The sequence below is a fragment of the Microcaecilia unicolor genome, chromosome 3 (assembly GCF_901765095.1).
Source record: "Microcaecilia unicolor chromosome 3, aMicUni1.1, whole genome shotgun sequence".
NCBI lineage: Eukaryota > Metazoa > Chordata > Amphibia > Gymnophiona > Siphonopidae > Microcaecilia > Microcaecilia unicolor.
In genome coordinates, this window is record NC_044033.1 from 224,171,659 (window position 1) to 224,197,847 (window position 26,189).

Below are 26,189 nucleotides of genomic sequence, written 5' to 3' on the forward strand. Positions count from 1 at the left end.
TGTGCAGGGGGGTGGGCCGCGGAGCCTGGATGGCTATTTACTGTTGAGGGACACAAATGGCCATCCAGCCTCTCTCCCTCCCCCTTACCATACAGCCCCACAGCACAGAGTAGCATTAATAATAGATTTGTTGTCTAGCACTTGTGATCTGCCAAGTACACTCTTGCACATAACCCTAGGTAGCACATACATGATGTTTTCTCAGTGTGATCACCAGACACCCTTACCCACAACCATACCAAATTGGTGGGGGGGGGGGGGGGCACCAAGGACCTACAAACAGCTGCCTCATCTTTTCACATTCTATGCATCTGCAATGGTATATAGTGCTGAGGAGAAAAGGGAAAACAATGGGAAAACCATTAGATGGAGGCTTACTGCATCACAGTTGCAATATAATACAAGAGTTACAGAAGGGCACAAATAAATATGGTGTTCGCTCACACCTTTTTCAGTAGGAGGTCAAGGTGACCTACATTGCAGGTCTTTCCCTGTCCCAGGAGGACTGTAAGTTTGTACCTGAGGCAATGGAGGGTTAAGTGGCTTACTCTAGATTGCAAGGAGCAGGAGTGGGAATTGAACTGGCAACTTTGTGATTATAAGGCTGGTGATCTAACCACTAGGCCACGGCAGCCACCAGGTTGTAGCTACCTGCAGGTAATTTGGGTTTGGACCTGTAACCACAAACTCTCTCTCTCACCATGTCTTAAGGGCTCAGTAGGTAGTACCTGTGGCCACCTTGAAACTAGTTTGCAGCCTACATGTTAGAAATGTTGTTGTTCCAGAATTATGGAAGATTGTAGGACTGTGTTCAATACTGTGCTAAAAACATGATTTGCCTATATAGTTCCGCCTCCCTCTCCTATCAAAAGTGAGAATGGGTGGCCATTTCATAAATGGGGACTGGGGTTCAGCACACAAACAAAGGATTGAACCTACTGGGAACCAATACAGCAGCTGCAACAGCTGGCCCACAGCATTGAGGACCTGGCAGAACCACACAGTACGGGGCTGATGGCCTCCAACCAGTGCACAGGAACCTGGTGAAAAGAGAGCTAAGACATGACTGCAGACTACATACAGTGAATGCACACTCCTTGATGATGAGCAGAAAGAGAAGAGGTGGCAGAGAAATAAGAGCTTACCATGAACGTCTGTTTCAAGAATGTGTAGTGCGCCTTCTATCTTCTGGAACATTAGCTGGACATCTGCCTCAGTGATGACCCTTACCGAGGGAGGGGTGCTTGATTTGGAGCGATTGTAGCAATTTCTTAGCTCCCACAGACTGCCTGCTACAACCAGGCAGAGAGAATGGGAGACAGGAAGAGGCCCAAAGGATGGATATGGAAGCGTTGTGGGCTGAGGGCAACCACAAATAACAACCCCCCAAAATACACAGGTGTACCGAAGCATACCTTGCCAAACACAAACCTTAATATAAATGTGGGTAACACGTGAGAACTCACGTGAATCAGAACTGCCAAAGTCCCAGCACATAAAATGGTGGTTTAAATGCCAATCAAGAAGGGGAAGGCAGGTGGGGACGACCATAGTTATCTACCCATAATCGAAATCAGGAGCTCCAAATCACTATCTCAGCTGGGCACGTTTAGGAATTGTGTGTATAATCGAAATTACAGCGCCCATATCAGACACGCCTATCCCCCGTCCAAAATGGGCGTTCTTGGTGACGATATAAACACCCACTCTGTATTTTCGAAACCCCATTGGTACAATGCCGCCACGCCAGCCCCCAACCTGAAAGGGTAATTTCTCAGATGCCGAGGTGGAGCTCCTGGTGCAGGAGATACAGCAACGGCACACCAACCTGTTTGCTCCCACAGGGCAGAGACTGGCTGCGACCACCAAGCAGCAGGAATGGGAGGCGGTACATGACAGGCTGAATGCGGTCTTCCACTGTGCAAGGGACGTGGAGGACTGCAAGCGCAAGTGGCGCAAGCTGAGGAGGGATGTGAGGAGGAAGGCTAGGGCCAATCCCGCAGCACATGACACAGCCAACCTCACCCCATGGAGCTGATGGTCCACGCCCTGCTACCCCAGGAGGGCATCCACAGGATCGGTTCCCTTGACACCTCGGCCCAGCCTGAGGGCTCAGGTAGGTTGTCCATTATGATGTTGGGATATCTGTTGTGCTGCACTACACTGTGTTATACAAGTTGGGGCCAGGGGGAGGAGGGAGGTGGGGGAGGAGTTTCACCACGGTGTGTCTCAGGCTGTCTTCATATGTGGAATAAACGCCCACCTTTATGATGGTGTCTCACCTCCTACCCCCTACTCACTTGCTCTGTACCCTTACTCTCTATTCCTACCATAGTAATTGGCTTCCCTCTTACTTGTCCTGTGTGTGCAGCTTAATTACAGTGTAAGGTGTCTGAGTAGTGGTAGTATTAATGTGTGTCATAGGAGCAGACTCAGTGGGTGTTTGAGCACCCCCAATATTGAGGAAATATCATGTAGGTGTCCAGGGAGGGCTTATTTGTACTGGGCTTAGCACCCCCAATAATACTTTACACTTGGCTCCTATCCTATGGGTGTGTGTAGGTTACTACTCTGTGGCACAACTTTGGGGCTCTTCCTTCCCTACTCCCTCCTATTTTCCCATCATCACCAAACTGTGCCTATTTCCTTCTGTCACCTTTGTGCTCTAGTTAGTGTGGGCCACATGCATGCAACTTAAGGAGCCTGTAATCGGGGTCATAAAGCAGTTCTAGGCAGTGTACCAAGTCAGTAGTAACACAAGACATGTTCAAATGTCCTTCACTTTAACTAATATACAACAAACAGCTTGTCCGGGTCCACAAAGTTGTGAGCGGTGTCCTTGTCTTGGCTGTCCGTCCACCAGCTGTACCCAGCTGCCTGTGGGGCTGTCATTCACATGGGTCTCAAATCCAATCCTCCTCACCATCTCTTTGCAGTGTCATCAAGTGTGGGGCTATGTAGATGAATGCTGAAAGACAAAAGTGGGTTATTTTCACCAACACACTTCCTCACCCTTGTGCTATACAGGTGATAACTCTGATGAGGCTGGCCCTAGTGGCCTCCAATCACAACAAAGGCCTACACCAGCAGGACAGCCTCAACCTCCACCGCCTGCAGCGGCAGTCCAGCCTCTACCACCACCACCACCACCAGTGCAGCCTCTACCTCCACCACCTGCAGCAGCAGAACCAGCACTAGAGGCCCAACCTCCACCAGCACCACCGGCAGAGGCAGCACCTCCACCACCGGTTGAGTTTTCTGATGCGGAGGATGCATATAGGGGGCCAGCTCCTCGCCAGAGGCCCTCCAGCCAAAGGAGGCAACTCCTGCGGCTGGCCACTGATTTGCTGCGGCACAATGTGCGCTTGGAGGAGTACCGGCAGCAAAAATTAGAGCTGCAGCGGGAAGCACTGCAGGCGCAGTGCCAAGCCCACCAGGAACTGCTCCAGGCGCAGCGCCAAGCCCACCAGGAGGTGCTCCAGCAACTCCAACAGCTGCAGCACAGCATTGAAGGCCTGCGCCCTCAGGTCACAGGCACCTACTCCACCGGTGGTGGTGCAGCAAGACCTGCCATCCACTTCCTCCTCCAGTGGGCAGCAACCACCACCAGCTAAGAGGTGGGCCTTGAGATCGGGTGCCTCCGCAGCCACTAGTGCAGCACCCACCAAACCAGCTCCCATTCTGGGTCCTGTGGCCAGGCTACAGCCAACAAGGTGGCCCGATTTCCACAGGGCTGCCGAAGCCGCAGGCTGCTGTGTGGATACGGAGGAGGACAGTGGGAGTAGCCCATCGGAGGAGTCTGAACAGACTTCCCCTGCAGCACCAGCTGCAAAGGAAGTCTGTGGGAGGGGTAAGGGGACGGGGAAAATGATGGCACATGCTGGAGGGTGAGGGTTGGTGGGTGGTGGTGGTGGTGGTGGTGGTGGGTGTGATGTGATGGTAACACTTATGTGAGTATTACAAATAAATGTGCACTTACTTTCACACAAAACTTGTTTCTATGAGTCTTTGTCTGGCTCTGACGCCAAGCTGGTAAGCAGTGAGCTCTGCTCTGTGGGCTGGGGGTGGAGGGGGCTCCTCTTCCTGCTCATCTGGGGCCTCCTATGGTGGCTGTGGCTCCTCTGGGAGGGCCTGTCCTCTGCGCTGGGCCAAATTGTGCTGCATGCAGCATGCCACGAAGATCTTGGCCACCTTTTCTGGACTGTAGAGCAGCTCTCCTCCAGACTGGTCCAGACAGCGGAACCGGTTTTTCAAGAAGCCAAAGGTCCGCTCAATGATCCCCCGGGTGCTCCGATGCCTCCTGTTGTAGGTTTCTTCTGCTCTGGTTGTGGATAAACCACGGGGGTCATGAGCCACGTCCTCTGCGGGTACCCTCGGTCACCTTTGGAGAGAAGCAGAATGAGATAGATGAGTGTGTATTGCTTGGAGCAGGTAGGGGGGGGGGAGGGGGGATTAGGATAGTGGGTTGTGGAGTGAGGTGGAGGAAGGCAGAGCGGAGGGTTGCCCAGTGGAGGAGATATAGTATGGGTACATCCATGTTGCACTTACCTAGTAGCCATCCACCAGTGAACTCCCCTCGCTCAAACCTGCGGAAGATGCCCGAGTGCTGTAGGATGTAGGCATCGTGGGTGGAGCCGGGGTACCTGGCACACACGTCTAATATCTCCCCCTGGGCATCACATACAACTTGCATGTTCATAGAATGAAATGCCTTCCTGTTTCTGTAGGTGGCTTTGTGTGGCCGGGGGGGTCTGAGTGGGACGTGTGTGCAGTCAATCACACCTATGACCGAGGGGAATCTAGCAACAGCATAGAAGGCAGCCATGTTGTTGTGCAGGGCCTGGGGGGTGGTGGGGAAAGTGATGTAGTGAGAGGTGTGAGTTAGAAAGGCAGCCAGGAACTGGGTGAGACAGTGTGAAATAGAAGCCTGGGTGAGCCCTGTGTTAGCAGCTAATACAGATTGAAAACTCCCAGTGGCCAGGACAGAGAGAGAGGCAGTGATTTTGAGGTGGACAGGGATGGGGTTATTCCTATGGGTCTGGGGCTGAAGGAGGGGTTTCAGCTGCTCACAAAGCTGCACAATGGTCGCCTTATCAAACCTGAACCTTGTCAGACACTGCTGGTCAGTGAGTTGTAGGAAGGTGGTGCGGGGCCTGAACACGGGGCCGTGAATACCTCCTGCGGTGTGTGGCCTGTTCCTCTAACATGGAAGCCGCCAGTGAATTTAGTGCATCCATTTCCCCACCAGTGCAAGTGGAGTGGAGGAGTGGCCTAGTGGTTAGGGTGGTGGACTTTGGTCCTGGGGAACTGAGGAACTGAGTTCGATTCCTGGCACAGGCAGCTCCTTGTGGCTCTGGGCAAGTCACTTAACCCTCCATTGTCTGCCGCATTGAGCCTGCCATGAGTGGGAAAGTATTAGTAGTAGTACTGAAACAACAGCAGCACACAGATCTCACTCCGAACACACCCTCTGTCCAGTCACTCCCCAAACAGTACAGGGAACACAGAGACAAAGGGAGGAGGGAACACAGAGACAAAGGGAGGTCAGCCAATACAATATACATGTGGGAACAGTGAATAGAGAGGGATAGGGGGAGGGGAAGAGACCGATAGAGGAGCAAGGAGGAGGAGTAGGGAAAGGTCAAAAGGTAAGACACAAAAGAGGCAGGTGAAAGTGACAACGTTCTGACTAGGGCAGACAGACGAACATAACAGGTACTCCACACATTCAGCTTTCTCTGCAACCAACAATTCAGCTCTCCCAACACCGATCGCGCCACTTTCCAACTCCACACAATCGCTAATGGGTCTAAAGACCCCCCTTGCTCTGGTCGCTTTTATTTCGGGTCTAAATGACGCCCATGTTCGCGCACACCCAAAATCCTTTCGCTATCCGTTATACGTTGTAGACGACCACCTCGTAACACTGCCCTTAACACGCCCCCAACACACCCCTTATTTGGGCGTTTGTATCTGAGCGTACGAGCGAAACGGACACACTGAAAGTTTTGTTTCCATTATACTGATTTAATCGTTTTTGTGAGATAAACGTCTATCTGTCGATTTAGGTCGCACTATAGGCGTTTTTCTCTTTCGAAAATAAGCAGGAGTGTCTTCTGGAAAAACAAAAGGTTTTGTTCTTGACAAAGCTCATAGTAACATAGTAACATAGTAACATAGTAGATGACGGCAGAAAAAGACCTGCACGGTCCATCCAGTCTGCCCAACAAGACAACTCATGTGTGCTACTTTTGTGTATACCCTACTTTGATTTGTACCTGTGCTCTTCAGGGCACAGACCGTATAAGTCTGCCCAGCACTATCCCCGCCTCCCACCACCGGCTCTGGCACAGACCGTAGAAGTCTGCCCAGCGCTATCCCTGCCTCCCAACCTCCAGTCCCGCCTCCCACCATTGGCTCTGGCACAGACCGTATAAGTCTGCCCCGCACTATCCCCGCCTCCCAACCTCCAGCCTCGCCTCCCACTACCGGCTCTGCTATCCAATCTCGGTTAAGCTCCTGAGGATCCTTTCCTTCTGAACAGGATTCCTTTATGTTTATCCCACGCATGTTTGAATTCCGTTACCGTTTTCCTCTCCACCACCTCCCGCGGGAGGGCATTCCAAGCATCCACCACTCTCTCTGTGAAGAAATACTTCCTGACATTTTTCTTGAGTCTGCCCTCCTTCAATCTCATTTCATGTCCTCTCGTTCTACCGCCTTTGTATCTCCGGAAAAGGTTCATTTGCGAATTAATACCTTTCAAATATTTGAACGTCTGTATCAAATCACCCCTGTTTCTCCTTTCCTCCAGGGTATACATGTTTAGGTCAGCAAGTCTCTCCTCATACGTCTTGTTACGCAAATCCCATACCATTCTCGTAGCTTTTCTTTGCACCGCTTCGATTCTTTTTACATCCTTAGCAAGATACGGCCTCCAAAACTGAACACAATACTCTAGATGGGGCCTCACCAACGACTTATACATGGGCATCAACACTCCCTTTCTTCTGCTGGCCACACCTCTCTCTATACAGCCCAACAACCTTCTAGATACAGCCACCGCCTTGTCACACTGTTTCGTCGCCTTCAAATCCTCAGATACTATCACCCCAAGGTCCCTCTCCCCGTGCGAACCTATCAGACTCTCGCCACCTAACACATACGTCTCCCGTGGTTCTATTCCCTAAGTGCATCACTTTGCATTTCTTCAAATTGAATTTTAATTGCCAGACCTTAGACCTAGCTTCTTCAGATCCTTTTTCATGTTTTCCACTCCCTCCGGGGTGTCCACTCTGTTACAGATCTTAGTATTATCCGCAAATAGGCAAACTTTACCTTCTAACCCTTCGGCAAGGTCACTCACAAATATATTGAACAGAATCGGCCCCAGCACCGATCCTTGAGGCACTCTACTACTCACCTTTCCCTCCAAGCTAACTCCATTCACCACCACCCTCTGGCGTCTGCCCGTCAACCAGTTCCTAATCCAGTTCACCACTTTAGGTCCTATCTTCAGCCCATCCAGTTTATTTAAAAGCCTCCTGTGGGGAACCGTGTCAAAAGCTTTGCTGAAATCTAAGTAGATTATGTCCATAGCTCGTCCCTGATTCAATTCTCCTGTCACCCAATCAAAAAACTCAATGAGATTCGTTTGGCACGATTCCCCTTTGGTAAAACCATGTTGTCTCGGATCTTGCAACTTATTGGCTTCCAGGAAATTCACTATCCTTTCCTTCAGCATCGCTTCCATTACTTTTCCAATAACCGAAGTGAGGCTTACCGGCCTGTAGTTTCCAGCTACTTCCCTATCACCACTTTTGTGAAGAGGGACCACCTCCGCCATTCTCCAATCCTTCGGAACATCTCCCGTCTCCAAGGATTTATTAAACAAATCTTTAAGAGGACCCGCCAGAACCTCTCTGAGCTCCCTTAATATCCTGGGGTGGATCCCGTCCGGTCCCATGGCTTTGTCCACCTTTAGCTTTACAAGTTGTTCATACACACTCTCTTCTATAAATGATGCTGTATCCACTCCATTTTCATTTGTACTTTTTCAAGTCCATCGCGGTCCTGCTCCAGGATTTTCTTCTGTGAAAACAGAACAAAAGTATCTATTTAGCAAATTTGCTTTTTCTTCATCACTATCTACATAGCGGTTCGCAGTATCTTTTAGTCTCACAATTCCCTTTTTAGTCATTCTCCTTTCACTAATATACCTGAAGAAATTTTTGTCACCCCTCCTTACATTTCTAGCCATTAGTTCTTCCACTTGCGCTTTCGCCAGACGTATCTCTCTCTTGGCTTCTTTCAGTTTCTTCCAGTATTCCTTTTTGTGTTCCTGTTCTTGAGTTTTTGTGTACCTTTCTTTAAATTAATCGCCTTACTTTCTAACACCTCTTACTCTCTTATCTATCTATATGTGGCATCTTTGCTTATACCCTACACGGTCAATTAAAATGTTCTATTACATATTTTCTTGACATTCTAAGTAGTATACTATGCCATACTTTGTATTGTTATTTGAAGACTGCTGTAATCGTCTATTGCTCATGTTTGATTTATTCTTACTGCACAATGCCCTGAGTGAATTCCTTCAAAATGGCAGTAAATACCCGTGCTTCTTTCTATGCATATTCTATAAAAAAGGCAAACGTAAATTCCAACTTGCGTACCCAAAATGGGTTTGCGGTCATAGGAATCAGGTCCAACGCTTAAAATTTTGTATAATAGGCTCCGTACCAGGAACTACAGCTACATTTAGGCATGACCATTTACACCAACGAAACCTTGTTAGAAATCTCAGTGTCTAAACTAGGCATGGATCCCCTTTATTGAATAAGAATGCACATATATAAAAGGAACACTCACAAACCTCCCATGACCCTCCCATGGCCGTGCCCCCCTTTTTGGGCCCACTAACCAGTAAATAACACTGAAAATCAGAAAGAAAGAAAGAAAGAAAGAAAGAAAGAAAGAAAGAAAGAAAGAAAGAAAGAAAGAAAGAAAGAAAGAAAAGGGATAAGATACAGGAAACAATAGAAGGAGTGGAGGAGTGGCCTAGTGGTGGACTTTGGTCCTGGGGAACTGAGTTCGATTCCCAGCACAGGCAGCTCTTTGTGACTCTGGACAAGTCACTTAACCCTCCATTGCCTGCTGCATTGAGCCTGCCATGAGTGGGAAAGCGCAGGGTTCAAATGTAACAAAAATAAAAGTGTGCTTTTTTTCATTTAGTGAGATGAGTTGAAATTATTCTTTGCAAAGTGCATGTATACTGTACATACTGATTCTGATTTGTAGCTGGTTGATGTGCATCAAAACTATTTCACTATTCTAAACTTCAGGATATTATAGAGCAACATTATCTGCCGAAGTCTGAAGTATAGAGAATTAATGAAAGGATCATACACTATCCCAAAATCAATGCTGTTTATGAGATATTGAGACAATGTTCATCTTCCTCAGATATGGACAACTGTGTGAAATGTCGAGAGGACCACTGGCCCAATCATAAGAGAGATACTTGTATACCAAAACTGATAATTTTCCTGTCCTATGAAGAGGTTCTTGGGATGGCTTTGACTATCAGCAGCATTTTCTTCTCTCTTATCAACGCAATCATTCTGGGAATCTTCATTCATTACAGAGACACACCCATTGTGAGAGCCAATAACCGGGGCATCAGCTATATACTCCTTATCTCCCTTATGATCTGCTTTCTATGCTCCTTGATGTTCATTGGCCGTCCTGAGCCCGTGACCTGCATTCTCCGTCATACTACCTTCGGGATGACTTTCTCAATCTCTCTCTCATCTATTCTGGCAAAAACCATCACTGTGGTTATGGCCTTTCATGCAACCAAGCCTGGAAGTAAGCTCCGGAAATGGATGGGTTCCAGGATCTCCTATACTATAATACTTTCCTGCTCTCTTTTTCAATTTATTCTCTGTCTCATCTGGTTGTTTTCTGCTCCCCCATTCCCATATCATAATAAGCAATCAGAGATTGGGGCAATACTAATTGAATGTAATGAAGGGTCAATGATTGCATTTTACTGTGTTCTGGGTTTCCTAGGATTTCTGGCTTCTATCAGCTTCATCACTGCATTCTTATCAAGAAACCTACCTGACAGTTTCAATGAGGCCAAGTACATTACTTTCAGCATGCTGGTGTTCTGCAGTGTTTGGATAACTTTTATCCCAACCTATCTGAGCACAAGAGGAAAATACATGGTAGCAGTGGAGATATTTGCCATACAAGCTTCCAGTGCTGGACTGCTGGGATGTATCTTTATGTCCAAATGTTGCATTATCCTATTAAGGCCTGATATGAATAGCAGGAAATCTGTAACAAAAAACAACTAAAATGAATGTTTGTTGTTTTTTTTTTTTTAATTCAGTGCAAGTTAAAGCTATGCTAATTCAAATTTGTGGAATTATCTTTGATTTGGAACTTTAATTTAATTTGGAGGTGGGGGATGAAGAGTTGGGGTCTGGTGTCTTTCCAGGTGGTTTGGCATATATATTTCTTGTTCTGGAGGAAGGGAGGGTTGGGAGGAAGATGGGTGCCAGGAGGGGGATGGTGGTATTAAAGCACATTAAAAGTTATGTGGGTCCTGGTCAATATTTAGCCAGAGTCTGCAACTGGCTCTGCATTAATATTGGCCGGAACCCAAATAAGCCCCAGCAGCCATCCCCACTATGGTTAGCACTTAAAAAATGCTGTCCGCGGCAAACTAACTCAGGGGCGTAGCTACGGGTGGGCCTGGGTGGGCCCAGGCTCACCCAGTTTAGCCTCAGGCCCGCCCAAAAGAAGATCCTTACCCTCTGCCATCCCTTCCGCAGCACTTCTTTTAATGCTGTCGTGCACTGTCTCCCACCCCCGCGGCGGCGCTTACATTTCGCTATGGCGCTGCCTGCCAGCAACTCTACAGATGCGTCACCGACGTCCAACGTCCTGCTCTCCGGGGCCTTCCGCGTCCAGCCTCCGTAAACAGGAAGTTACATCAGCGCGTCAGAGGGAAGGTCCCGGAGCAGGACGTCGGACGTCGGTGACGCATCTGTAGAGTTGCTGGCAGGCGGGCAGCGCCATAGGGAATTGTAAGCGCCGCCGCGGGGGTGGGAGACTGTGCACAGCAGCCGACAGCATTAAAAGAAGCGCTGCAGGGGTGGGAGAGGGTGAGGAAGTCAGGGTTCTGGCCCAGGAAGGGGAGGGGAGGGAAGAGAAGGGTGAAGTGTGCTGGACTTGCCAGGGGCAGAGGGTTGGAGGGAAGGGAGAGAGGTTTGGTATTTGCAGAGGGGAAGTTGGAGGGAAGGGAGAGAGGTTTGGTATTTGCAGAGGGGAGGTTGGAGGGAAGGGGAGAGGTTTGGGATTTGCAGAGGGGAGGTTGGTTGGAAGGAAGGGGAGAGGGTTGGGATTTGCAGAGGGGAGGTTGGAGGGAAGGGGAGAGGGTTGGGATTTGCAGAGAGGAGGTTGGAAGGAATGGGAGAGGGTTGGGATTTGCAGAGGGGAGGTTGGAAGGAAGGGGAGAGGTTTGGGATTTGCAGAGGGGAGGTTGGAGGGAAGAGGGGAGGTTGGAGGGAAGGGGAGAGGTTTGGGATTTGCAGGGGGTGTTGGAGGGAAGGGGAGAGGTGCTGGATATGCAGGGGGGGTGGAGGGAAAGGGGAGATGTGTTGGATACACAGAGGGTTGAAGTGAAGGGGAGAGGTGCTGGACATGTAGGGGGGCTGGATGAAAGGGAAAGAGGTGCTGAGCACGTAGGGGGGGCTGGATGAAAGGGAGAGATATGCTGGACATGTGGGGGGGGGGTGCTGAAGGACAGGTGCTGGATATGCAGATGATGGCTGAAAGGAAAGCAGACAGATGTGGACCTGCAAGGAGGGCTGGAGCGAAGGGAGAAAGGTGCTGGACCTATGGGAGGGGTTAGAGGGAAGGGAGAAAGAGCCAGATGCATAAGGGGAAGGAAAGAGAGGAAGAGAAGCTGGTTGGGGGGTGGGATCAGAGAGGAGGGGGACACATTGGTGTGGAGGAGGGAGAAAGGTGACATAGGGAAGTATACAGATACAGAAGGGAGATGATGGGCATTAGGTGGGAGCATGGGGACAGGGACACAAATGTGAGATGCTGTATGGGGATGGCACATGGGCACAGAGGGGTAATGCCTGACAAGGGGGGGACGGGGATATGGAATAGAGATAAAATGCTGGACACTGGAGAGGGGGTATATGGACACAGAGGGGGGGGGAGAGATACCAGACAAGGGGGAGAATAGGAACACAGAAGGGATATGCTGGGCATGGGGTGCATAGGTGCACAGAGGAATGATGATGGATGAGGGGATATGAACACAGGGGAGATACTGGACAAGGAAATATAGGAAAACAGAGATGGGAGATGGATGATGGACATGAAGAAAGAAGAAATGTCAAATAGGAGACACTGGCAAATGAGTTAAGAGAAGACAGAGGGAAGGAGAAACCAGAGACTGGGACCAATATGATTTGAGAAAAAATGACCAGACAACAAAAAGGTATAAAAAATATTTATTTTCAATGTTGTGAATATAACATGTTGGATTTGAAATGTACATCTTGCCAAAGTTGATGTTAAACATGGCTGGGGTCCAGGACAGAAATCTAGGAAAGGACCCCAAAGTCCATTACCAGGCTGCGCCTTCAGCTTCCAGCATGCAGGCTTTCTCTGGCCAAGGAACCAAGCACAATTGCCCTAGTTCCATCTCCTAACACCATCCCTGGCATGTGCCATCTTTATATTTTGCACAGAAGCAAATGCCTTTCTTTCTTGTTGCTCTGGTGTTGTACTACATGCAAGGTCTAGTTTCTTGGGGTTTCCTTTAATTTATATTTCTAGAGTTTGTGGTCACTTATTCTGTATTTGGCATTTGTGTCTTATGTGTGTGACTGAGGTATTCTGTTAGCATGAAGTTTCCATGTAGCATTCTGTAGTATTTTGGCTTGTTCAGCTTTCCTGATAATTGCATTTGTATTTTAGGTCCCTACTATAATATTTAAGGCACTTCTTTTTCATAGTTAGGATCTTTGTTTTTGGAAGTTAGTGTTGGCATGGTAGATTTGCTCTAGGTTCTGAGTGACTTTTGTTTTATAGATATTTTTAAAGTTAATTTATAATATGTCTGTAATTGAGATTACACTAGAAAACAAAATTTCTTTGTATGATGAGTTTTATGGAGAATTGTCCTTGCTGTGCTCTGTATCCATTGTTGGTGGAGAGCCAGGAGGTTCTCTGGATGCAGAATGTGTGGCTCAATGGGGCTGAATAGTGCAGTCTGTTGTACTTCCCTTAGCTCTCAATTGGCCTGCAGCCACTGAAGCCTGCACTGCAACCCTCATTGAAGTTATGGGGAGTGGGGTAGAAACAGAGCATGGGTGCATCAGGTTGCTGTTTTTTCTCTTTCAAAAAAGTTGGCAACTCTAGTGCCCACCCATCCAACCTGTTGGCCCACCCAAAAATTGTCTTCTGGCTACGCCACTGAACTAACTATCAATGGGAAAATGTCTTCAAACAAAGAAAAGAAATTCTTATTCTCAGTTCCCATTTTCCATTTAGGGAGTAAATCTCTTATGAAGGTACCAGTGTTAGTAGTAGGTGAAAAGGAAAGAAAAAGAGATTAGCCTTCATGAAGTACAAGCAGTGGTGTGCTGGAGCCGGCTTGCACCGGCTCACAAGAGCCGGTTGTTAAATTTTTTGGCATCTTGCAAGTCGGTTGTTCTGGAAGTGCGAGCCAGCTTGCTTCTCCTTCCCTCCCCCCCCCCCCCCCCCCCCCGAGCTGAAGGGTCACAGACTCCCAGCATATACCTGTATTCTTTAGGGCAGGAAAGATCCCCTGTCTTTTCTGTCCGCTGCTGGTGTTGACCCTCCTGCAGCCGCATCACTCTTTAAAAATGGCTGCCCAGACTTCCAGGGGCAGCCTTGCGAGACGTTCGCTGAAGTCTTGTGAGGCCTCCTTGTAAGTCTCAGCGACCATTTTAAAGAAGATGCGGCTGCAGGAGGGTCAACACCAGCAGCGGACAGAAAAGACAGGGGATCTTTCCTGCCCCGAAGAATCCACTAGACCACCAGGGGTCCTGCCTTCAGGTATGCGCTGGGAGTGGGAGGGAACCTTCAGCTCGAGGAAGCAGGGAGAAGGTCTGTAATAGGTAGGTGAGGAGGATACTGTAAAAAAAAAAAAGATACATTTTTTTTTAATGTTGCAGGCTTGTACATAGGGATGTACACAGAGGAAGTATAATAAGGGAATAACTTTTCACAGATAGAGTAGTAATTTGTTATAAGTCGTAATCAGTGTGTCATTTGGAGGGGCTGGATAAAGCGACACCTAACCCTGTTACTGGTGCAGAGATTTTTTTTTCTCCTGGTAAAGGGCTTCTAGAACAGATATCATGTTATGGGAATAAGGTGCTCAACGTTCATAGTTCCTATCTATTTATTTACTTATTTATGGCACTTTATCCCACATTAAACATGAATTAGATTGGAACATGGGAGCATTTAAAAATCTTTTCCCGGAGAGAGCAATGCATTGCCCCCCCTCCCCCAAGCTCTCTCCCCGGGTATAGCCAACTCTGCAATTTGGGGGAGGGGGGCACAGAGGTGGTCTGGGGAAAGAGACTGTTGATAAAAATTTACCAGCCCACCACTGACTACAAGAGACTGGAAAAGAAGAAGATAGATGACAATATGTGAAAAAGCTAAAAGAAGCTGGTAAAGTAGTCAGGAAAACAATTGAAGGAAAACAAGCTAATACAGTAAAATGGGGGACAAGACATTTTTTTTTAGATATGTTAGTGGCAGGAGTTAGTATAAAAGTGGCATTGTGAGAATGAAAGGTGAAAGAGAGAAAATATTAGAAGCTGATAAAGATAAGGTGGAATTATTTAATAAATACTTGTGGTTTGTATTCAAAGCTGAAGGGCAGGGAGCAGGACTGCAGAAGACAAACACAAATAGGAATGGAGGTGTGGTAGACCCTTAACAATTTTCAGAGGACTGTGTTCATGAGGAGCTAACTAAAGGTGGAGAAAACAATGGGATCAGATGACATATATCCATTGATGCTTAGGGAAGATATGATAGAGATTTTTAAATACCTCCACAGCATAAGTGCACAGGAGGAGAGCCTCAATTGATAACAAGCTCCTCAATGTGGTTGCATAGGATGAAGATGAAAGGGGATAGATCCCGAAGTAACCTGAGAAAATACTTCATGGAAATTGTGTTGAATTCATAGAATGGCCACTTTATGAATTCAAAGCTTGGGACAGGTACATAGGATCTCTAGGTGAGAGGAAGGGATACTACTATTACTACTACTACAACAACAAATCATTTCTATAGCGCTACCAGTCGTATGCAGCGCTTCAAAATTGAACATGATGAAAAGACAGTCCCTGCTCAAACTAGCTTACAATCTAAATCAGGACAGACAGACAGGACAAATAAGGGTTACGGGTAGGACAGACAAATAGGACACATAGGGAAAAGGGACTATTGAAGAGAGGAAGACAAGATAAAGGTTACAAGCAAGTGACAAGTTAGGAATTAATGAAGGCTGCCAGGGATGGAGCTTGACGTAATGGCTCAGGTTTTAGCAATCTGTTGAATATGTGCAGAGGAGAGGGAGGAGTCGAAGATGACCCTAAGGTTACAAGCAGATGAGACAGGAAGAATGAGGGTGTTGTCGACAGAATAGAGAGTGGGGGAAGGGGAGAGGTTGGTTTAGGTGGGAAGATAAGGAGCTCAGTTTTGGACATATTGAGCTTCAGGTGGCGGTGAGACATCCAGGCAGCAATGTCAGACAGGCAGGCAGATATCTTGGCCTGGATTTCTGCCGAGATTTCTGGTGTGGAGAGGTAGATCTGGGAGTCATCAGCGTAAAGGTGATATTGAAAACCATGGGCTGAGATCAGAGCACCTAGGGAGGAAGTATAGATGGAGAAAATGAGAGGTCCTAGGACAGATCCTTGAGGTACACCCACTGAGAGCGGGATAGAGAAAGAAGAGAATCCACCAGAGTATACACTGAAAGTACGCTGAGAGAGATAAGAAGAAAACCAGGAAAGAGCAGAGTTCTGAAATCCAAGTGAGGACAGCGTGCCAAGGAGTAGGCTGTGATCAACAGTGTCAAAAGTAGCAGAAAGATCGAGAAGGATGAGGATAGAGTAGAGCCCTTTGGATTTAGCCAGGAATAGATTATTGGAGACATTAGCAAGTGCTGTTTCAGTTGAATAAAGGGGGCAAAAGCCAGATTGGAGTGGATCAAGAATAGCTTAAGAAGAAAGAAAGTCGAGGCAGCGACGGTGAACAGCACGTTCTAGTATCTTGGATAAGAAAGGGAGGAGGGAGATGGGGCAATAGTTGGAAGGAGAGGTAGGATCCAGAGAAGGTTTTTTTGAGGAGTGGGGTGACTACGGCATGTTTGAAGGCATCAGGGACAGTCGCAGTGGAAAGTGACAGATTGAGGATATGACAGATGAAAGGGGTGACAGCAGGAGAGATAGTGTTGAGTAGATGAGTGGGGATAGGGTCAATGGGGCAGGTGGTTAGTTTTGAGGATGAAAGAAGAAGTAAAGTTTCTCCTTCAGTGATTTCGGAAAAGGAAGAAAAGGAGGCAGGGGTAAGAGGGTTGAGAGAGTGGACTAAGGGAGGCGGGGGTGGAGGAGAGATGGTTGTGAATTCAAGTTTAATTTTGTGAATCTTATCGTGAAAGTAATCAGCCAAAGTCTGGGAAGAAAGTGAAGGGGGAGTTGGAGGAGAAGGCACTTTGAGGAGAGAGTTTAGCATGGCAAAGAGACGTCGAGGGTTCGAACCAATAGAGTTAGTCAATTGGATATAATAATCCTGTTTGGCAAGTTGGAGAGCAGATTGGAAGGAGGTAAGCAAGAATTTGAAGTTTAAGAAGTCAGCATGGGCACGAGATTTAAGCTAAAGGCGTTCAGCAGAGCGGGCACAAGGGCGTAGGTAGCGGAAAGTAGGGGTCAGCCAAGGCTGGGGTTTAGCACGTTTTACAGGACGAGACACGGGAAGAGTGAGAGTTTCCAGAGTAGATGACAGAGTAGTATTATAGGAAGAGTCGGCCTCATTGACGGATTTGGTTGATATAGCAGTAGAGAAAAGATTAGAGATACTGGAGGACAGGGTAAAAGGGTTAATAGCCTGTAGATTCCTAAACGTTGGTTAGAATAGGACGGGACTGAGGAGGAGGGTATCTAAGTGTGAAAGTTAAAAGATGATGGTCAGATAGGGGAAGAGTTGAGGCAAGGAAATTGGAGGGTGAGTAGTTGGAGAAGAATACAAGATCAAGATAGTGGCCATTCTGGTGAGTAGGGGTGGTGGAGCACAGTTGAAGATTGAAAGAGGATGTTAAGGCAAGAAATTGAGAAGTATAAGAGTTAGAGGGGTCATTATTATGAAAGTTAAAATCCCCAAGAATGAGGGAAGGAGATGACAGTTCAAGAAAGAAGGAGAGCCAGGCATCAAAGTCAGTGAGAAAGGAAGAGGGGGATTTAGCAGGGGGTCAATAGATGACTGCTACCTGGAGAGGTAGAGAAGCAAATAGATGGATCGAGTGGACTTCGAAGGAAGAAAAGCAGTGAGACTGAGGTGGAAGAATGGGTTGAAATTTACAGGAGGGTGAGAGTAGTAGCCTGCACCGCCTCCGCGGCCAACTGAGCGAGGAGTATGGGAGAAGAGATAACCTCCATGACATAGGGCCGCAACTGAAGCAGAGTCTTTGGGGTAAATCCAGATTTCAGTTAGGGCAAGCAGATGAAGGGTATGAGAGATAAAGAGAGGGATAGAGAGGTGGTGAATATAGAGGGAAGACAATATGTTCCTACGGTGGGAAGTGGTTTCATAAGGAGAAACAGATTGGGAAGGGATAGTGCCAAGAAGAGCAGGTGTACAGGAGCCATAAGAATAGCAGATTATGGTACAGAAATGCTCAGAATAAGCTGAAGGGGGTGGAAGGGGGAGGTTCAGATAGGTTCAGAGCAATTAGGAGGGGGTGGTATAGACATTAGATGTAAATTAGCAGGACTAAATAGCTAAATTCACAGCAGTATTAAGGAATACAGTGGATAATTAGCAGGGCTAAATAGCTAAATTCACAACAGTATTAAGGAATACAGTGGATATTTATTTATTTATTTATTTTAGAACATTTATACCCCACTTTTTGCCACTAAAAGCAGCCCCAAAGCGGCTTAAAATGAACTAAGAAAACGAATACAATGACAGGAGAGGAGGTACAGGAACAAAGGAGGAAGGGAAGGGAAAAGTAAAGTCCAGAATGGTCCATAGATATGCTGGCACTGGCAGGAAGGCCTTCAATTGAGTGAACAGTGGCACCCAGCCACTCGAACTGTGGCAGGATGAGATAAGCGCGCCCGGACAGGCCAAGTTGAGAAAGCCGGCTGCAGAAGAAGTGGAAAGCAGCTCTTCAACCGCCTTCTCCAGCTCCACAGAAGATGGATGCAGCAACCAGGCGATACAGTTCTAAAAGGCCCAATGGCCCAGCCGCAGCAACCAACGGAAGATGAACATGCCCGGGCGACAGGAGGGGTACCCGCAGACGCGACCAAAATGCGGTAGCAGCAGCAAGCAGTTCGGAGAATAGAAGAGGAACCGGAGAGTGTCATCGCTCGGCCGAGCAGCTGAGCGTACGCAATGCCAGACGCCGACGCGAAAAGGCAGGAGGAGAGCTGGTTCAAATTGCGCTTCAAATCAACATCGGGAAGGAGCCGTCCAGCAGCCACACCTGCGCCTCGCATCGTGGGGAGCCAGTCCCCGCACTCCCGCACCCAGCAACGGACCATCGATGAACGCGAGTGCGCAGCGGGGCCACCGACACAGCAAGCGAGGACGGAAAATCGCGCCCCCCGGAATAGCTATACTAATTGAATTTAATATCAAGCTAAACAGGGCCTTGTGGTGGTAGGTAGATGGGCAGATAGTATCTTAGCTGGTTCTGTGCAGCTGATAATTGGAGGTCAAATTCGGACCCTAAACAGGGCCTTGTGGTACTAGGTAAATGAGGCAGAGTAGTGCCTAGCTGGTTCTGTATAGATGAATTGAAGGTCAAATTCGGACCCTGAGCAGGGTTTTTCTTGTGTTACTAGGTGGATGGGCAGATAGTGGCTTAGCTAGTACTATACAGCTGAGATTGTAGATTCATTACATGTGTTATTGTTCCAGTTCTGGGAAGCACTGCGTTATCGTTTAGGTGCTCCTGTCAGGCCGCTTGGTCCCAAAGATCCGAAGTCACAGTGTGTAGAGGCAAATATGATGGGAGATGATCGCGACCATCCAGCCCTCGAATCTCAGTTCAGATTAACCCCAGGGACGCCGTTGGCCCAGAGACCACCACGTGAAGCAGTTCACTGTCGCCGGATCTGTCGCTCACTCACTCTCATCAACCGGCACTTTTCACAGCCTACAGAGTCGGCAGCCCGATGTTATATTTAGAGCAGGTTCGGCGAAAGATCAGCCATTGTGAAGATAATTCCAGCAAATGTGTGGCAGTCAGCCCAGCAAGGCTCAGCAACCATCGGTAACCATCGGCAGCCGGTTGCACAGATGACAAATGTGCCCAGCATTCGCTAGCAACCAGCTGTAACGGAGGTAAAACGCGGTCCGCTGATCCAAGATGAAATTGCGTAGCGTAGCAATGACAGGGCAAATAAAGTTAGTTTGGGGCACATTGAAGTAGAGAATCTGTGTCAAACGAGGCAATCCTGGTCCCAGCAACCGTTAGCGATCAGCTGAAACGGAGGCAAGCACGGACCGCAAGTTAAGATGCAATCGCAAAGCAAAATCGGGGTAAGTATCAATTTGGGGCTATTGAAGTTTAGAGAATGTGTGGCAAAATGAGGTAGTTCCGGTCAGTTCATGGTGTTAAAGGCAGGTGAAGTCGACCGATCGCCGATGGACCATTTAACAACGTCGATCGCCAAGTTGGGCTGTTAACAACGTGGTTGAGGTCGCAGGCACTCACGTGTTATAGGCCTGGTGGACTTTCGGTGGTGGACTTTCAGTGTGCTGTGCCTCAAAGCAGCTGATCAAAAGCAGTAAGTCTCTACAACGGGCTCAGCGATTGCTCACAATGAGCCTCTGACAGACCGGGTTAAATTCCCTCTGACCTCACCTAGTCTACAGGTTAAGCCTTTTCTTCCCCACACCACAAATCTGGTCTCTCTCCTTCTAAAAGCCCCCTCCCTGTGGACAGTAGATGTTATGAATGGGCAGACTTGATAGGCTGTAAGTACTTCGTCTGTCTTGCTTTTCTCTGTTTCTGTGCTTTAAACTCATGTAAACAGTGGCATGTGGTGACATTTACAGATGAAAAATATTTAAAATTGCTTTTCAATCTTGCTTTGAATGATAATACATTTTTAAAATCTTCTGTCTTTGACCAAAAGTGATTTTCCTTGTATATCTCAAAGAACAGGCTGGTATGAGATAAGGCACACTCAAGAACAATGTATGAGATAAGGCACATCTCAAGAACAGTTTGGAAAGTCTCTGAAGCCAGCTTGTGCAGGAGGGAGGCGGGGTATGCTTGAGGTTTTGGAGATAAGCCACCTGGCCAGTGGTTTGTTTACTAAACTGAGAGCATGTGACTGAATTCTCGTGTAGATTCCTGGATATGTTTTAGCTTAATAGAAAGGGGGCCTTCTTGCAGCAGAGCCTTGGGGCTCATTCTGTGGATGGACGCATCATGCAGAAAAAGATTTGTTCTTTTTCCCTTCCCCAGTGTGTGACTCAGTTCCAGTTCGGCCGTGAGTCCTGCACACTTGGACTCTGTACGAGTGGGTTCCCATTCAGCCGTGAGGCCCGCCTGAGTGGTCTATCTCCCTTTTCTGGTGGTGCTAGTTTGTCATGAGTGTGCGGGGCTTTGTGGCTGGGGTTTGCTTAGCGCCTGTTTGGTCCACCCTGGGCCTTGGCCAAGCTCCTTCCAATGCCTCGGCCTGGGCACAAGGGCTCACGAACAGTTTAACAGAACAAAATAAAATAATTTTTTTCCTTATTACCCATTCCTTCAGGCCATACTCAAATAGGGAGTGACAGTAGACAATGCAAGGTCATTGTTGATGTGGGTCGAACTGAAGTACAGCTGCCTGTAACATCCATGAAAATTTCCTTAAAATATGAAACTGAGTCAGTTAACAAGATCTCAAATGCTGAGCTTTGGAACGAGTTGATAGTACAGCAGTCTGGAACATCCCTTAACAACTGAAACAGAACCAGTTAACAAGCTTTCAGTCAATCATAGGCGCCCCGTATAAGAGGCTTGGGGAGGCTAAGCCTCCCCAGCCCAGCTGTGACCTTCCCCACCTGCTTTCTCCTCCAAATTGTATCTTCCATCTCCGCCTCTCGTCCTCCAGCTGAGCCCGCTATAAACTCCCCGACATGCCTTCCATTCCATTCCCAACACAGCCGCCCTGCGTTTAAACCTGTTATTTTAATTCACAGCTGCAGCTCAAGTCCAGTCTTTCCCTTCCCATTCAGTGTCCCGCCTTCCTCTGATGAGGTATTTCCTGTTTCCGCGAGGGCGGGACATTGAGTGGGAAGGGAAAGGCTGAAGGCGAGCCGCCACTTCGAATTTAACATAACAGGTTTTAAATGCTGCAGCAGGAACGGAATGTGGGCTGTCGGGGAGCTGAGGCCAGGTAGGTGGGGCTGGGTTACATCTCGAACTGGTGGGCTGAAAAGGGGGGCTGGAGCAAATCACCGGACATGGATGGGAGGGGAGCACAGGGCAGGGGCAAAGGAGAATCGTTGGACATGGATGGGAGGCGGGCAAGGGGAGGGCAGAGGTGAATCGCTGGACATGGATGAGAGGGGAGGACAGGGGAGAGAAGAGAAATCACTGGACATGTAGGGGAAGGCAAGGGAGAGAGGAGAATTGCTAGATATGGAAGGATGGAGGGGCCAGGTGAGAGAGGAGATTTGCTAGATATGGTTGGAGGGCAGGGAAGGGAGGAGAGTTGCTGGACATGGGTGGATGAATGGAGGGGAGGGGAGAGAGGAGAGTTGCTGGGCATGGATGGATGGAGAGGGAAGACAAGAAGGATATGCACATGAAACATGGATGGAGGGGAGGGAAGAGAGGAGAAATCTGGACATGGATGGAGTGAAGAGCAGGGAAGAGAGGAGAAATGCTGGACATGGATGGAGGGAAGGGGAGGGAAGACAGAGGAAGTAAATGCACATGAATGGAGGGGAGTGAGGAGAAATGATGAATATGGATAAAGAGTGTGAAAAGGGTCCACTGCTTCCCAGCAAGGTGGAGCCATCCACCAGCCATTTTTCCAGATCACACCACAATTGCAGACAGTGGCTAGGTCAAACGATTTTTGTTATCGAGCCAATAACTGCTGTCACCATCTTCAGTACATAGGTTATCCCCAAACAAACAGGTTCCAACCACATAGGTTTCCAGTGAAGCAGGTAAATAAATCAGGCTTCCAATAAAGCAGGGGAATAAAGCAGGTTTCCAAATAAGTCAGGCTTCCAATAAAGCAGGTAAATGAAGCAGGTTTCCAAATACATCAGGCTTTCAATAAAGCAGGTAAATAAAGCAGGTTTCCAAATACATCAGGCTTTCAATAAAGCAGGCTTCCAATAAAGCAGGTTACTCTCACCTGCAACACCCCTCTCACCTCCAACACCCTTCCAAACCCTCAGGTGCTGGCCATCCCTGCCTTGGAACTCTCCCACTCCATAGAGGCTTCTCCTCCCTCCTGGGATTCCTCTCCCCTCTTATCTACCCCTCCTTCCATATAATCCATCCAATCACCTTCTTCCCTCTCCACGGGCCCCTCTCTATTCCAGCTACGCCACATGGTATATTGATTACGTATCCAGGGGAACCGAGCTTCTTCCCTCCGCCTCCCCCTAGTGGGTGACAAAATTATAGGATCAGCCTGGCTATCCCCCTGGCTCCCTCTGCTGGAGCTGGGAATCCATTCCCTTGTCTCCAGACTACTCTCTGCCTCCCTCCTTGCAATGGCTTCTGGTACTTGTATTTCAGGGTCTAAATGCTTCATCCTAGCCACCCAGGCAGTAGCCTTGTCACAAGGGGAAACTGCTGAATTTAAGGACCAGCTTTGAAGGCAGATGCTGCAACTGGAGGAAGGATAGGGACAGGGCTACAGATGGGCTCGACAGAACGCATAAGGACACAGGAGGATGGTGGACATGGTGAGTGCAAAAATATCAAATGGAAAGGAGACACCATAAAACAGAAGACACTGGGATGAAAGCGAATAGAAAAACTAAATGCTCAGACAACAAAGGTAGAAAAAAGTATTTTATTCAGAATTTATTAATTGGGATATGTCAACTTTTCGAAATGTGCATCTGTGATAACTTTCAATTTATCTAGTATTGCTGCATGCAGAGTCTGACTACTTGAGGTAACTTTCCAGTTCAATATTTTGCCTTCATATCTTTTGATTTCTAGTTCCTTTTCTCATATCTGTTGTCATGTGTTTTTCATGTGTGATCAAGGTGCAGTATTCTGCTGGCGTGTACTATTTGCAGCCCTTTTGGTTTTGTTTATTTCACTAGGTAATGTATTGGTGTTTCAGAGCCTGGTGTAATTACAGTGCTGCCTTTCCACGCATAAGATTGTAGCTCGTCCTGTCCTTGGAATTACTGCTGTTATGGTTTGGTAAGGTTCTGAGTGTGTTTTTGCACAAGTTTGTGTATAGTGTTTCGCAGTGGAGAGATTGTGTGTTGGCCATACTAAGGTGACATCAACACTTTAAATTAATTTTAGTTTGTTTGCCATAACATTGGACATGGTTTTATAATATTTTGGAGGATCTGATGTTCAATTGTTAAAGGTATTAATTGTGACTATTTTATTTTTATTTTTTTTCTGTGTATTGTCAGACAATTATGGATGTAAGCCCCGCCCCTGGCACCACCCCTAACCCCGTCCCTTTAGCCTCCCCAAACAGTTGGGCCACCGACCGCCTATGCAGTCAGTGGTACTAAGGGGTGAGAAGAGGGATGAAGTGGCAGAAAGGCGAGACTAGGAAGAGAAAACCAAGAACAAAGAAAAGATCATTTTCAGATTTTTGTGCTTATGGTTTTAATGTATCAGCCACTCCCCACAACTGAACAATCGAAGAATCACTGGGTGGGAATGTATAATATTGCAAATTGAGCTGGGTCAGTTTTAGGTAAGTTGTTCCAAACTTGCAGTCACTGGGGTAAATATGGTATTTCATTAGAAGAATGAGAAAAGGGGAGGAGGTTGTGGAAGCATGGAACAACATGAAATGAAAATTTCCCTTTTAAAACTTACTTTCTCTTGGCAGCTCTGATATTGAAAGGGATTATGGTCAGTGATTAAACTGAGGGGGAATAAAGAGTAGCACTGTTCCCATTCCTCACAAAAATTAAAAATATTATTCCCCCATTATATCTCACAGCAGGTAAAAATGGTGGGGGCACTGGGCTATATGCATCTAAAGAAGTAGCACAGCAGCAGCAGGAACTGGTGGCAAGAGACAATTGATAACTTGGAAGGAGGGGGGGAAAGGATATGTGGAGGGGCATTTTCGAAAGAAACGTCTAAGTGTGAATTTGGATGTTTTACAAAGACGTCCAAATTCTGAACTGGGGAGAAGGTCATTTTCAAAAAAGATGAACGTCCATATTTTGTGTCCGAAAATACCATGGTTCTCCTGCAATTTGGATGTTTTGCGATTTGGATATCTTTGATTTTCGGCCATTTTCGAAAACAAAAACATCCAAGTCTAAAACGTCCAAAGTCAAGCCATTTGGATGTGGGAGGAGCCAGCATTTCTAATAGACTGGTCCCCCTGATATGCCAGGATAGCAATCGTGCACCCTAGTGGGCACTGCAGTGGACTTCATAAAATGCTCCCAGGCACACATCTGACCATTGCTCCCTTACCTTGTGTGCTGAGCCCCCCAAAACCTACTACCCCCAACTGTACACTGCTACCATAGCCCTTACCGTTGAAGGGGGCACCTATATGTGGGTACAGTGGATTTCTGGTGGGTTTTGGAGGACTCACAGTTTCCTCCACAAGTGTAACAGGTAATGGGGGTATGGGCCTGGGTCCACCTGTCTGAAATGCACTGCACCTACTGCTAAACTACTCTAGGGACCTGCATGCTGCTGTAATGCACCTGAGTATGACATCTGAGGCTGGCAAATAATGTTTTTAGTCACAATTTTTGGGGATGGGAGGGGGCTAGTGACCACTGGGGGAGTCAAGGGAGGTCATCCCTGATTCCCTCCAGGGGTCATCTGGTCATTTCAGGCACCTTTTTTTGCCTTATTCGTATTAAAAACAGGTCTAGCTGAAAACATTGAAGTTTTAATCCTGGATGTCTTTGCTTGTTCCATTATGGCTCAAAGACGTCCAAATGCCGATTTATGTCACTTTTTGGGCGTGCATCTCTTTCGAAAATGAGCCTGTCGCACAAACTCTGCATGTTTTTTGGTTTGGCTCACTAGGCAAACATATATTTGTGGGCCCCCTACCAGGGACCCCATCCCCAGAGGTGTAGCCAGGTTTTGATATCAGAGGGAACAAACTTTGGTAAATTAAGCACTGGTCGGTGTCGGACAGGCGGCAGTGCCGGTATTGTTGCTCAGGTGAAGAGATTGCAGCTGGCAATGATTAATACAGGCTGCCTCTGCTGCGTCCCACCTGCAAGGAAACTGGAAGTTGCATCAGGAGGCGGGAGGTATTAGAGGTCCCAGGACCGGCCAGGGCAGGCTGTCTTCTTAACTAAATAAAATTATTAAAATTGTGACCATCACCTCAGGAACACTCTTTCTACTGGTAGAAACTCTGTTTAAATCAGATGGGCTTTTGTTTATATGGTGACTCTATAGGATGTGGAGTCCATTAGTCCTGAGCATTTTTATTTCTGGTGACAAGGGCCACCATAGGCAGCCCTTGCCCCAGAGTCTACTTTCAACTAGAGCCAGAAAACGTGCCACAACATAGCAGTCCTAATCCACCTATGAAAAGCTGGTAACATAAATATTGTACTTGGCCTGAGAGCACCATCTACTGCGAAGCTGGAACAAGCTGGACTGTTACAGATTCTTACACAGACACCACACACTAGCAGAATCCTTCACCTTAGCTGCACAT

The 26,189-nt window shown here is 47.6% G+C and overlaps 1 protein-coding gene across 1 annotated transcript in view; it reads left to right on the top strand.

The window, feature by feature from the left end:
• LOC115464413 (vomeronasal type-2 receptor 26-like) overlaps positions 1-10,364 on the top strand; it is a 38,935-nt gene extending 28,571 nt beyond the window's left edge. Inside the window, exon 6 of the mRNA XM_030194794.1 lies at positions 9,466-10,364. Coding sequence (XP_030050654.1) covers positions 9,466-10,364 — 899 coding nt within the window. The remainder of the gene's footprint in view (positions 1-9,465) is intronic.
• Positions 10,365-26,189: the final 15,825 nt, after the last annotated feature.